Below are 12,922 nucleotides of genomic sequence, written 5' to 3' on the forward strand. Positions count from 1 at the left end.
TGAACAAGCTTCCTGTGAAATCCAAATGTTAAGAAGGTGGAAGACAGCTAAATTTTCTCCTTCTGACCTCTGCTTTTTTTTCTTCTTTTTTTTTTATTTTAAAGAAAATAGTACCCCCAAAAAAAGAACAATAGCAAAATATAGACAACACAAAGCAAGGACATTAAAAATGATACAGAGTTTCAAACCAAATGATAGAGATTAACAGTGGTTGTTATATTACGTATTGTTATCTTTAACAAAGTTGCTCAGATTATCAGATTTAAGAAGATTGATCAAATCATTAAAGGGAATAAGAAAATAATAATTTAAAAGAACATCAGAGACAATACATAGATAGTGTCACTAGGCAGGATTGTAGGAATTCACCAATGGATATTACATTGCAAATTGTTATCGTCACATAAGTTGCTCAGATTACCAGAGTCAAACATGCAAAATTGGTCAAAATATTTAAAAAAAAAACTTTTAAACATTAACTGTTCCCCTCAACAAACCATCAGACACCAACAGTACAGTTTCAGCCAAAGAAGCACCATTTTGATCTGCTTTTAATATCAGAATTACATATCAAAATCATATTTCCTTTCAAGATATGGTTCTGTGTTTTAAAAAATAAACCACTGGTTTAGATGACTTCATCATTCCCTGATTTATTAACTCTTGTCTGTCTGCTTCAAGAAACTTAGGCAAAAATAAGACGGGTGTGGTGATGCACACCCATAATTCGAGCGCTCAGGGAGCTAAGGGAGGAGGACTGCATAACCCTGACCCTAATCTTAACCCTACAGCAGGAGGCTGAGGCAGGAGTTTGAGGCCGGTCTGGGCTACATAGTGAGTTCAAGGCCAATCTGAACTACATAGTAAGACCTTGTCTCAAAAAAAGAAGAAAAGGAGGAGGAGGAGCAGAAGGAGAAGAAGAGGAAGAAACTGAGGCAAAAATTAGAAAATTAACATTAGAATTTTAGATATGCTCAATTTTCATAGAACCCCTTGAAGCTAGGCATTACTATTCTCATTTAGAGATGAAACTCAGCAAGATCTAGTAACTTCCTGTAGTCACAGAACCACCAGGTAGTAGAGCTAAGATTTAAACTTAGGTCTGTCCCAAGCCCATGTTCTCTCTCTTTTACTGTACTCTGTGACCTGTCCTACCATAGGCTCTAGGCAAAACACTACTTTAAGTGGATGACTCATTTAGTCATTTATTCATCCATTCAAATAAACATTTATTTATTTACTTTACTTAGCAAAATAACGAGGGCTTACTATACGTCAGGCACTGTGCCACTTTGGACCTAGAAAAACAAATATAATAGGTTTCCAGTGCTGTCTGTTTTAGAGCCTCTCACAGCAAAATACAAGGCCTTCATAGGTTGATACCAAGAAAAAACAGTGCAAAAGAAGAACAGAATAGAGTTCTCTCTGAGTCATTTCTGTGTCAGAAGAAACAAGCCCAGCACACAAGAAAACCTCAGTTGTCATCTCTGTATCTCCTCAAAGTCTGCAGCGGAGACCAAAGCCAGAGAGATGAGTCCCAAGGCAGGAGCTAGCTGCTCAAGAATGCGGATCAGAATGCTGCAGAGGGCCCTCCCACAGGGACGTGCAGCTTGGTACCTGTCTCTGGCCACACCTCAGCACAACTGGGAAGCACTTTCTCTTTTCCCAGAGAAAAAATTTTCCCCATTCATTCAACTACGGAAAATAGGAAGGGAGGAGGATTGCATAACCCTGACTACAAATGGGTCACTCTAGGCAAGGCCTGCAGGCCCCTGTGGCAGAGCAGTCCCAGGGCAGGGGACAGACAGGAAGTAGACAGGAGGAACAACTTGGTCGTGAGATCAATCACCATGAGAACCTCTGTCCTGTGCCTCAAGGGTTTCTGGTGCATGAAGCAGAACCTTAACCCAATACCCTGCCCTTCCTAAACACCTCTTGGTTAGTATTAGTAACTCTTCACGTTGGTACACAATCTTAATGTTTGCCAACCACTTCTGCATTCTGTATCTCGTTTGGTGATCACAACAATCCCATCCGGCAGGTTGCATTCTACCCACTTTATAAACGAGGAAGTAGACTCTTCATGTTTCAAAATGAAGTTTTTCATTAGTAAATGCTTGCAGTACATAGTCAGTCATTCATCATGGGGAGTTGGTACCTGTACAGCATAACACATCTTAACACTTTTTACTTCCGTTTTCCCTACCCTCTCCCCCTCATCCGCAGATCTCTTTCCTATTTGCAAAACATATATTCTCCCTGATTTCTATATCCACCCTTTATTTCACTCTTTTATATGCTTTGGGCTTCTCATGTAAGAGAAATTATGTGATATGGGTTTGATTGTATTCTTTCTTGTGTGTTTGATTTATTTCACTTAACATTATGGTGTCAGTGCATCCATTTTCCTATAAATGAAGCGTGCTTATAGCAGCATAACTCCTCATGCCCACAGCCACCCCAGAGAAACACGGTAAAGACAGGGCAAGACGAGGACTTGAGCACCGGCATTCTCATGCCGCTTCCGGAATGCTCCACATTAGACCCCAGCCCCTAGACCACACTGCAGGAAGACTACGCAAACCAGAGCTTCAGGAAGCTGACATCTGGCTCCCTGTTGACGTCTGTGGCTCTTTGGCAGATTCACCACAAATCAACCTAGTCTCAACCACAAGTAGCCAAGAAGCAGCGATGAAATGCTGACCTTGCCATTGACTCCATGTAGCATCTTTTACTGTCAAGAATTCTGGCCCCCGGAGCAGGAGGGAGAGCTCCAGGTTTAGGAGACACTGAAACAGGTTTCCTGGAAGAGTACAGCTGCAACACTGGGCTTGGGGAAAGGTGCACATATTGGTGTGGTGTCAGCGGGCCGAGGAAGCAAGACCCCGGAGCAGTGAGGAAAGAAAGGCCTGGTGTTTCTGATCTTTGTAAGACAGAGTCTTCTGAACAGAGAAAATGTATTTATTTGTTCTCTCTGTGGCCAGGGTTGGCAACCACTAACTCTATAAGCTTAAGCTAGTTTGCTCTGGACAAGGTCTATATCCAGGGATTTTGTGACCATCAGCCGCATGTAGCCATTGGCGTCTCAGCGCTTTTCTTTATGTCCTTGTTGACCTTGTAGCACCTCAGTTCTCATCTTAGATGTAAGCATCCTGTATGCACCATGCCTTAAAGACTCTCGAAAGGTGCTGAGCACTCTGGAAGGCTTTTTTTTTTTCTTTTTCTTCTTCATAAAGCTACTGTGATTCCTGAGCCCAGTAGTCAAATTTCCTTCATTACTAAAAGATTATACGACCTTGATTTGGATGCTTTGGGACACAAAAAGGTAATATACAGTGACATGGTTTAGTCATATTAGGGCAATTATAGCAGTATTTTTCCTATTAAAGTGTAATCTCCTTAACTGCATCTTCACCTAGTGGGGAATCCTGAAGATGGCCAAAGACGATTCCACTGTTCGCTGCTTCCAAGGCCTGCTGATTTTTGGACATATGATTGTTGGTGTAAGTAATAAGAATTTTTCAGAAAATTTCACTCTTCTTCTTAGCATGATTTGGGATTAATTAAAAATGAGAGTTATAAGGCAAGCACGATACAGCTTCTAGTTCCCTGTGTTTTCTTCACTTTAAGAGATGTGGTAGTAAGGATGCTCGCTATGAGTTAACTATATCAATAATCATATAGAACTGTGTAATATTTCAGAAGACCATAGTTGAAAATATTAGAAATTTCCCTCCCAACTTTAAAACATAAACACCTAAAAGGAATTGTGTCCACGGTGGTCTGTATTCACACATGGCTGGTACATACACGCACATGCTCCTGCACACACACACACACACACACACACACACACACACATTTTAGTGCTTCTTCTGATTTACCTTGGTTTGATTTGAAGACTCTGTTATTCAGGTCGATGGGGCAGATGTCTGCATCTTCTTGTTCTCACAGACCCAGGGTGAGAGTGGCTCAGAGGCCAAGCTGTAATGGGCACGAGGGCGGAGAGAAAGCACTTATTTGAGAATGAAGAGAGCCGGCCTTTGCCCCAGATCTGCCTGACTCTCTTTGTGGCTTTGGATAAGTCCTCACCCTTCAGGGCCATTTCATTCATGGACACTGGGGAGATCATTACCCCAAGCTTCCAGCTCTCACTAATAACTATGGCCAGAGCCACCTCAAATATTAGAATCCAGGAATGGGGTGACAAGAAAGTAGAAGTAGGATTGAGAGGGGGAGAGAACCTCATGCAACAAGCCACCATCTGAGTAGTGCATGCTCCTCAAAATTTATGGATGGTCTAAACTTGCCTAGATCTTTCCCCAAGCAGCAAGACAGAGAGACATGTAGAAAGCCTCCAAAGAAGAAGGAATGTAGAAGGTTACAGGATGAAAATAACTGCCTGATTTCCTGGGAATGAGGAGCTTGTCAGTTTCAAGAAGCCTGTGCTGGGGAGAGAGACCATCTCTCTCACCCACCCATCACGGCCTCCTCTCCCAGTGCTGTGCTCCTGGCCACCAGCCTGACACTGCCTCTTCTTGACTTGCTTCCAGATGTGTGGCATCGCCCTGACCGCGGAGTGCATCTTCTTTGTGTCCGACCAACACAGTCTCTATCCCCTGCTTGAAGCCACCAACAATGATGACATCTATGGGGCTGCCTGGATCGGCATGTTTGTGGGCATCTGCCTCTTCTGCCTGTCTGTCCTAGCCATTGTGGGGATCTTGAAGTCCAGCCGGAAACTTCTCCTAGCGGTAAGGCTTTAGAATTCTCTGTGGCTGCTTCTTCCCTGAGCCAGTTTCGGTATGTTGCTTCTTCCTCACCGAGCACAGTGCTTTAGCTTCTGGGGAGGCAGATGCGAGCAGAAAGATCCAGATGCAGGAGAAGGAAGGAAGAAACCTCCCTACGGTAAGATTGATTGTCACATGGGGGCAGGGACGTCCTCCACGATTGCAAGTCCAGAAGATTTTCTCATGGTGAAACCAAAGGGGAGACACCCAGAGATGACTTTGTTGAAAATTTTCCAGATCTGTGCTCCTCCAGCTGACATTACACAGGCCAAAGAAAAGACATAGGGAGAACTTATTTCCTGGACTTTTTTTCCTCACTAATAAGTACTTTAAGGTATTGATTTATGTAGGCATAGGGTGCACAACTGTAATCCTAGCACTCTGGAGGCTGAAGCAGGAGGAGGATGTCCATGAATTCAAAACCACCCTGGGCTACATAGTGAGCTCAAGGCCGGCCAGGAATACATAGTAAGACCCTGTCTCAAAAATAGAAAAGTATCATTTTAATATTAACCAGGCATTGCTGTATTAGGATATAAAATACAAAGTAGGCATGGACTTTTCAAAGAAAGCCTGAGCCCTTTGGAAGATGTTTGAGCTTGAGGCTGACGGGTTTTTTACAGTGGCCTGCACTTCCCACATGTCATTTACTCTGCTTTACCGGAACCCCAGGGAACTAGATAGGCACCCCTGTGAGTGTGCCTTCCCTTCACACCCTGCCTGCCTGTGGGGCTCTAACTCTGGTCCCACACCACAGAAGGCCATATGAGGCCCTGCTTACGCACATGGAAGCAAATGTGCAGCCAACGTGCTGAGAAACCTTTACATTGGGTCTAGCTGTCTACTTCTTGCCCCAATCCCCAGGGCAGTATTTCTCACATTGCAATGGGCCACATACACACACACACACATACACACACACACACACACACTCCTCTCTACCCCTGAAATAACTCTCCTACCCAAATGCTGTAGGGCCTGAGAACCTCTGTTACAGAATAAGTCCCGTAATTTAAAGGGCTTGTGGGTTTACTTTTCCTTTGATCTAACCATTGTCTTTGAACCCGGAAATGCAGAACATTTGCATTGTCTGTTTGCTTATGTATTAGTTCTAGGGCAAATGTACCCACTTTTGGAGGGCGGGGAAGGCGTGCAGTGAAACAGGGAGGTGAGAGGCAGACGTCCTTACAGATAGCCTTTTCTGCATCCCAGCATTGCCTTCGGCCAGCCGTGTGTGGGCCTGACACAGCCCAGAGAATTGAGCTGCGGGAGTGGAGGTATCAACGCCCTCTCCTGGCAGCTGAAGGAAAAACATCTGCACCCTGTGCCTCGCTGGCTTCGGGCGCACCACTAAGAATTCTGAGGCTCTGTAAGCGTAGCCATCAAAATTCTTGACGAGCAAGAAAGCAGCCAGTGTAGGAAAAACTGTTATGGGGTCTCTGAAGGTCTCCTGAGCGTACAGCCAGAGCTTGTTCCGGCCAGGTAGTGAAGGCAGAAGAGAGGGTCCTGCTCGGAGAGCTTCACATGGCTAAAGAGGGAAGACAGCATTTCCTGTTCTCCCTCAGTGATTCTGACCACAGGGCCCCTTCCCAAGAAGGACACGAGGACAAGAAGCACATGTGCGAAGCTGAGGAAGGCAGACAGAGCTCTTGCCAGCAGTCACCACCCAGAATGGGAGGCCACTTGCTGCTCAGATTTTTTCCAGCTAGAAACGGGCAAGTGTGGTGTGGAGGCGCTGCACACACACACACACACACACACACACACACACACACGCGCGCGCGCGCGCGCGCGCGCATGATGTCTCCACCACCCCTGCACACCGTGAACTCTGTCTCGCCCTCCTGCACCCTGTCACTGGAGCGGGTGTGTGAGAGGAGGAGGCCATGGGTCACTTCAGGCTGGAGGCTGCAGGCTCGGCTCAGATGTGACTTGGCTCGGCGCAGGACACTGGGTGTCAAACAGGCTCTTCTGTGATTCTAAATATTCAGCAAATGGTAACAAAAATATCTCCCAGTTAGAGGGGATTTATAAGACTCTGCATTTGGGTGGTATTCTAAGACGCTCTGGCATGCCCCAGCACATGCACACATGTGTATACACACAGGTACACGGCACGCACACACACATACACACACACACGTTCATTCTCGTTTCCAGTTAGAATTTTAACAGTTTCCATAACTAAAGTAGAAATTCAGGATACCACATGAAAGAGCCTACTGGCCATTCGTTCTCTGAAGAAAGGCGGAGAACTAAGTTAACTACACCAATCCTTATTCCCAGCTCCTAGCACTGAGCTTCATTCCAAGCAGCTGATCAAAGGTCGTGTGCGGAGTAATTACACAAATGGCTGGGAGGTTGTATTTAGATAAATGTGCTGAAAAATTATAGCAGTTATGTGGGGAAATCTTCCTCTGGGGGTAAGTGTAAGGCTCTTTTCTCATTTGTTTCTTCCCCAGTATTTCATCCTGATGTTTATAGTGTACGGCTTTGAAGTGGCATCTTGTATCACAGCAGCAACACAACGAGACTTTGTGAGTATGCTCTCAAAACGCACAAAGCAAAAATAACAGGCCTCGCCATTCTCCTAAGAAGGTCAGAGTTGATGTGTATTAATCCCATACTGTGTGCCATGCATGCTAATGTGCACATTAATAATACATATATAATTCTAGTTCATACTCCTATCACTTGTCATTTTACAAATGAGAAAAATGAGATGTGGAAATTTGAAATAACCTGCCCAAAGATACACAGCTGGCAACTCAAAGAGCGAGAACTCTGCAGGCCGGCAGCCTAATTTCCAAGGCTACGCTGGTGACCCGTCCTCCCATCACCGCTCTGCGTGGCCACTTGGCCCTCCAGTGGGATGGTCCACATTTGTCCTCATCTAGGATTCACTGTCAGCTGGGTATCTTTTTTTCTTCTTTTTGCTATTGCCCTCGCCCAGTGGTGGCAAACCTATGCAACGCGTGCCACAGCAGGCTGTTTGTATCACTGAAAGCTCTAAAAGGTTCGCTGTCACTGCCCCAGCCTAGGCCACCCCAGAATATCTTTACCTTGAAGTGATTTCTCTGAAGGCTGGGGTCACTTCCCAACATGCGGATTTTCAGCCAACCCAAAAAGCAGCCTCAACCAGCTGTACAATACTTGGTGCCTCTGAGTATCGTTTTGTTCTGAGAGCGTGTTCGGTGTCCTCAGCAATACAGTGAGAAAAAATATTTTCTCTTTCTGGGGTGTTAACCCGCTAACTCTCCCTCCTGTGTCACCTGTCCCCCATGTAGTTCACACCCAACCTCTTCCTGAAGCAGATGCTGGTGAGGTACCAGAACAACAGCCCTCCAACCAATGATGACCAATGGAAAAACAATGGCGTCACCAAAACCTGGAATAGGCTTATGCTACAGGTAAGGCTTTGGGTCCTAGGGAGAGGCCAGGTCACATGGAAATGGGCAACCAGGGGGTGTGGCTGGGAGCAAAATCAACGCCTCCAAGGGGATTTCCTTCAGAGACTCATTACAGGCAAGGTCATATGTGCCTGTTATTTACTGAGGGATACTGGGGGGATATTAAAGGCATGATTCAGTGAGACTCTTCAATCTTTATTTCAAACGATGATGTCAGTTGGCTTACCTTTATAGCAATACTGGCATTGTCAAGAAATTGAGATCAATCATGCATTCAGCCTCTTAGAACTCAAGTCATATTCATATTAAATGAAAAGGGTTTCTCTGCCCCCACAGTGAACTCAAATAGCAATCACTGCCTATCGTACCTTTTTTGGAACTTTTCACATCTCTTGTGAGCTGGTTCCACTAAGGCCCAGGGGATATGACTTGATTTAATCACCCAACTTTTTCTAACTGGCAATCATGCCATATATCCAAGTTTACCTCAAATGCCACCAGACATCTAAGTCTTCCTGAACTTTACCCGCATGTGTCCCTGTATGTATAAATTGGTATCCTCTAGTAATCCCTGATACAACCCAACTCCTCACTGGACCCTACTCCCTTTCTCTGACTCCACACCAATTTCTCAGTCTGTCATTAGCAAACCCCTCTTATAGCCTGGACTCTACCTTCGGCTTTGCTAGAATGTTGGCTATCTCTTAGTGACACTGACTGTCCACTCTGACATGCCCATCATTCCACCTAGGATGAGGCTTCAGCATCCACAGAGATGACTTAGACAACATCTAGTCTCTCAGTTCCTTGTCATACTCCTTTCCAAATATAGTCTCTGCCTCATCTCAGCCACTGTCTTCCACAGCCATACATGCTAAGTCCCCACCAACTGTACCACCTAAGAAAACCCCACTCTCTGACCACTACCTTCTGTAATGTCTTTCATATCCTCTTATATCACCACTCCAATGTTTTTTACTTGGTATTAGCTTTCCCAATGCTGGGACAAATTATCTGACACCCAAAACTGAAAGGAAGAAAGTTTTAATTTAGCTCACAGTTTGAGGAGTTTCAGTACACGGTCAGCTGCCTCCGAAGCAGAAGCACCATAGCTTAAAAATGTGGCAATGCTGAGTTCATGGCAGCCAACATAAAACAGAGAACAGAGGAACAGATGAGGCACTAAAGTTCATGCCTGATGAACTACCCAAGGATACCCAGAAACATGCTTTCTTTATCTATTAGGCATTTCATAATCTAATGAAGTTGATAAGCCAAGATTAAAGGTCACAGTAAAGCCCTTGTCAACTTCACACCCAAATGCATCACCTTTAACCAAGCTTACTCACCAAATAAAGATAACAGCAAGTTCATAATTCCACCTATCACAACATCCTACATACAACTGGAAATGCAACAATCCCTTCCTCAAAGTCAACAGTTCCAATCTGTTTTCTTGAGAAACCACTTTGAAGATATCAATAAGTAATACAACAACAATTGTTAATTTCCTACAACTTTGTCTGTAACTCTGTTTTGTTTGTATTGTTCTTATGCTATTTTGTAAATGTATGTCTGTTTGTTAATAAATTTTCCTTCTTTTATTTCTTAAAATAAAAAAAAAAAAGTCAACAGTTCCAGCATTTTTTAAAAGTCCCAGTCCAAGTCTCTTCTGAGACTCCAAGCAAACTCTTAGCTATGAACCAATATGAAAATCAAAGTCAGGTTACATAATCCCAAGGTATAATGGCTTAGGGTAAACATTACCATTCTAAAAGGGAGGAATGGGAGACAGAAAGAAATTAGTCTGAAACAAGACCTAAGCTCAGACCTAAGCTCCCTCTCAGGGGCTCCTTTTGGGCCTCCCAAGCCTTTCCTTTAAAATATTAATGGAGACTTTCTGACCCCAAAACTCTTGCATTTTGCATGCCAGCTCATCATCACAGGGAAGACATTAACTCCTATAGCTCCAAATGTCCAACATCTAGGAGACAGAAGGGTGAGATGTAATTTCTGATGGCCTTGCTGGTTGCATTCCATATAGATTCTCTGTAAGACTAGTTCTGCTATCAGACTGAAGCTTTCCTTGGTAGGTGGTTCATGTTCCTGGCATCTCCAGTTTCCTGGGGTCTGCACTTCACCTTTGGCTTCATTTCTATAGTTTCACACACTCCTCTCTCAGGGGCTCCTAAAATCTGAATGGAGACTTTCTGACCCCAAAACTTTTGCATTTTCATGCCAGCCCATCATCACAGTGATAATGCTAGCATCTATTGTCAGCAGAAGTAGTAACTCGGCCCCTGTAGATCACAGCTACAGTGGCCTCTGAGTACCTAGATGGTTGAACACAATGAAATGAATTCCAGGGTACCAATTCCCTAAGAGATTCTCCTCTAGCAGTGGTTCCATGGATTCTCTTCTCAAATGAAATGTTAATACTTTTGCACCTTTGAGTCTGAAATGGTGAGTCCTTTGCTGAATCCAGAGATGCCTTCAAGGCATCTTTCCTCTTGTCCCTGTACAAAGTACTTGGTTTCTTTTTAATGATGCTAATCTCTTTAGCAGGTACACCTTCTTTGGCCCCAACTTTACACATGATTCTTTCTGGGCTAAAAATTAAGTTTTTAAAAATGTTATGCTCTACTTTTGGTCTCAAATTCTCACTATAAATCAGGCTAATAGCAGCCAGGAGTACCACACCACTCCACAAATATTGGGCTGTCTTGAAATTTCCTCTACAAGATTAATTAATTCACTGCCCTTAATCTCAGACTCCTACAGTGTCTCAAGACATGGGCAAAACAGGCAAATTTTCTGCCAGACTGTAACATGCATGGCCTCTGGTCCAAATGCTAATAGAGTGATTTTTCCCAACTGAAATCTCCTGAGCCTGGCTTTTACTGTCCACACTCCTATTTTGGTCTTCTGAGCTACAACTAGAATTATTTATTAGGTTCTTTTTATAACATTCTAGGGCTTCTTTTGCCCACAACTAAAAACCTTTCCAAATTCCTCCCACAAACCAATTTTGAAAGTTTCTAAACCACAGAGCCATGTACAATCACAACACTGACTTTAATCTGAGTGTCAATTTTCTGTATTGGCTTGCTTTTCCATCAATGAAACACAATACCTAACACCCAAAACTCATAGGAGAAGAGGTTTAATTTAATTCATGGTGGACTGGGGATTTAGCTCAGTGGCACAGCACCTGCCTGGCAAGCGTGAGGTCATGAGTTTGATTCCTGGTACCAGAAAAAAAACTGCAAATAATTTAATTCATGGTTTCAGGAGATTTGGTATATGTTCAGGAGGCCTCGCAGCAGAAATACCATAGTAGAAGGATGTGATGAAGCAAAGATACTTAGTTCATAGCAGGCAGGACAGAGCAAGAGACCAGTGCCAGAGAGGGAGGAGTGAGGGACCAGATATAATACCCAAGGCCACACCTCCAAAATTCACCCAGCACAACCAGTATACTTTACTAATCTACTAGGCACTTCTTAACCCAAAGAAGTTAACAAATCTAACGTCACACCATTAGAACCTCCACTTTTTCACTTTCTATCACTCTATTCATTTCCTTTCTTTCTCATCATCATTTCTTTACTGACTTCCTTTACTCCACCATCTGTCTCTGTTCATCAGTCTTCACTAACAACTTTTGACCCACTCTTCACAAGCATGCAACCTAAGAGCTAACCACTGCTGGGCAAAGTCATACAGCCGTGCTAATTTAACTCTAAATGTAGGGGCTGGGGATTTAGCTCAGCGGCAAAGCGCCTGCCTGGCAAGTGCAACATCATGAGTTCAGTTCCTGGTACCGGAGAAAAACCAAAAAAAAAAAATCTAAATGTATAACCATACATTTTAAATGAGCACTCTATATCTCCTAGGACATATTTCCAGAAAATTCACGTGCCTCTATTTCATATATCTTCCCCTCTCTCACATCTTCAAAATCCTTCCTCTCTCTGTCTCAGATAATGATTTCAACTCATATATACTGAGAAAGTAGTGGTAATCAGACAAGAACTTTCTAATCTCTCTACTACTAAATCTGCCCATCTAGATTTATCTACACCCTTGTACTTTGCCTTCTCTCTTGTTATGACAAATATACTGTCCTTTTTACAAATCCGTGGCTTCTACTCTGTATCCTCTAACTCCTTTGCTCCAACAAGCCTGCCTACTCTGATCTACCTCACTCTTTCCTCCCTCACATCAGCAAGCAACAACAGTTTAAATCCCACACCTTTTCAAAAAACTCTTTCTGCTGGGTGTGGTGGCACATACCTGTAATCCCAGCAGTCTGGAGGCTGAGGCAGGAGGATCGCCATGAGTTCAAGGCCAGCCTGGGCTACATAGTGAGCTCAAGACCAGCCTGAACTGCATAGCAAGACCATGTCTCAAAAAGACAAAAAAAAACCTCTTCCCAGCACTTACCCACTATTCTGTTCTACTATTCTATTTCATGGAAAATCTCAAAAGAGACATCTACACTTGCTATTTTGATGTTCATACCATTCATCTGCTTCCATCCAACTGCAATTCGCTTCTTATCCCAGCACTCTACTAAAACGATCCTTAGCACATTACCTCACCCTGCCAAGCACAATAGCCAAGTTTCTGTCCTTATCTTATTTGATATCCAACTAGCACTGTCACACCATCCACCCCTTCTTCCTTTGCTGGGCTTTATACCCTTTTCCAAACTCTGAA

At 43.8% G+C, this 12,922-nt stretch overlaps 1 protein-coding gene across 2 annotated transcripts in view; it reads left to right on the forward strand.

Annotated features, from left to right (window-relative positions):
• Positions 1–12,922, forward strand: part of Upk1b (uroplakin 1B) — a 30,621-nt gene that overhangs the window by 6,865 nt on the left and 10,834 nt on the right. Inside the window, exons 2-5 of one of the 2 annotated variants that reach the window (XM_005386428.2) lie at positions 3,420–3,503; positions 4,554–4,754; positions 7,253–7,327; positions 8,078–8,200. In XM_005386428.2, coding sequence (XP_005386485.1) covers positions 3,435–3,503; positions 4,554–4,754; positions 7,253–7,327; positions 8,078–8,200 — 468 coding nt within the window. In that variant the 5' untranslated portion in view covers positions 3,420–3,434. Of the gene's footprint in view, positions 1–3,415; positions 3,504–4,553; positions 4,755–7,252; positions 7,328–8,077; positions 8,201–12,922 lie in introns of both variants that reach the window. The other variant, XM_005386427.2, reaches the window with a different exon arrangement.

Source organism: Chinchilla lanigera, unplaced genomic scaffold (assembly GCF_000276665.1).
Source record: "Chinchilla lanigera isolate Chin_1 unplaced genomic scaffold, ChiLan1.0 scaffold00026, whole genome shotgun sequence".
In the NCBI taxonomy this organism is placed as follows: Eukaryota; Metazoa; Chordata; class Mammalia; order Rodentia; family Chinchillidae; genus Chinchilla; species Chinchilla lanigera.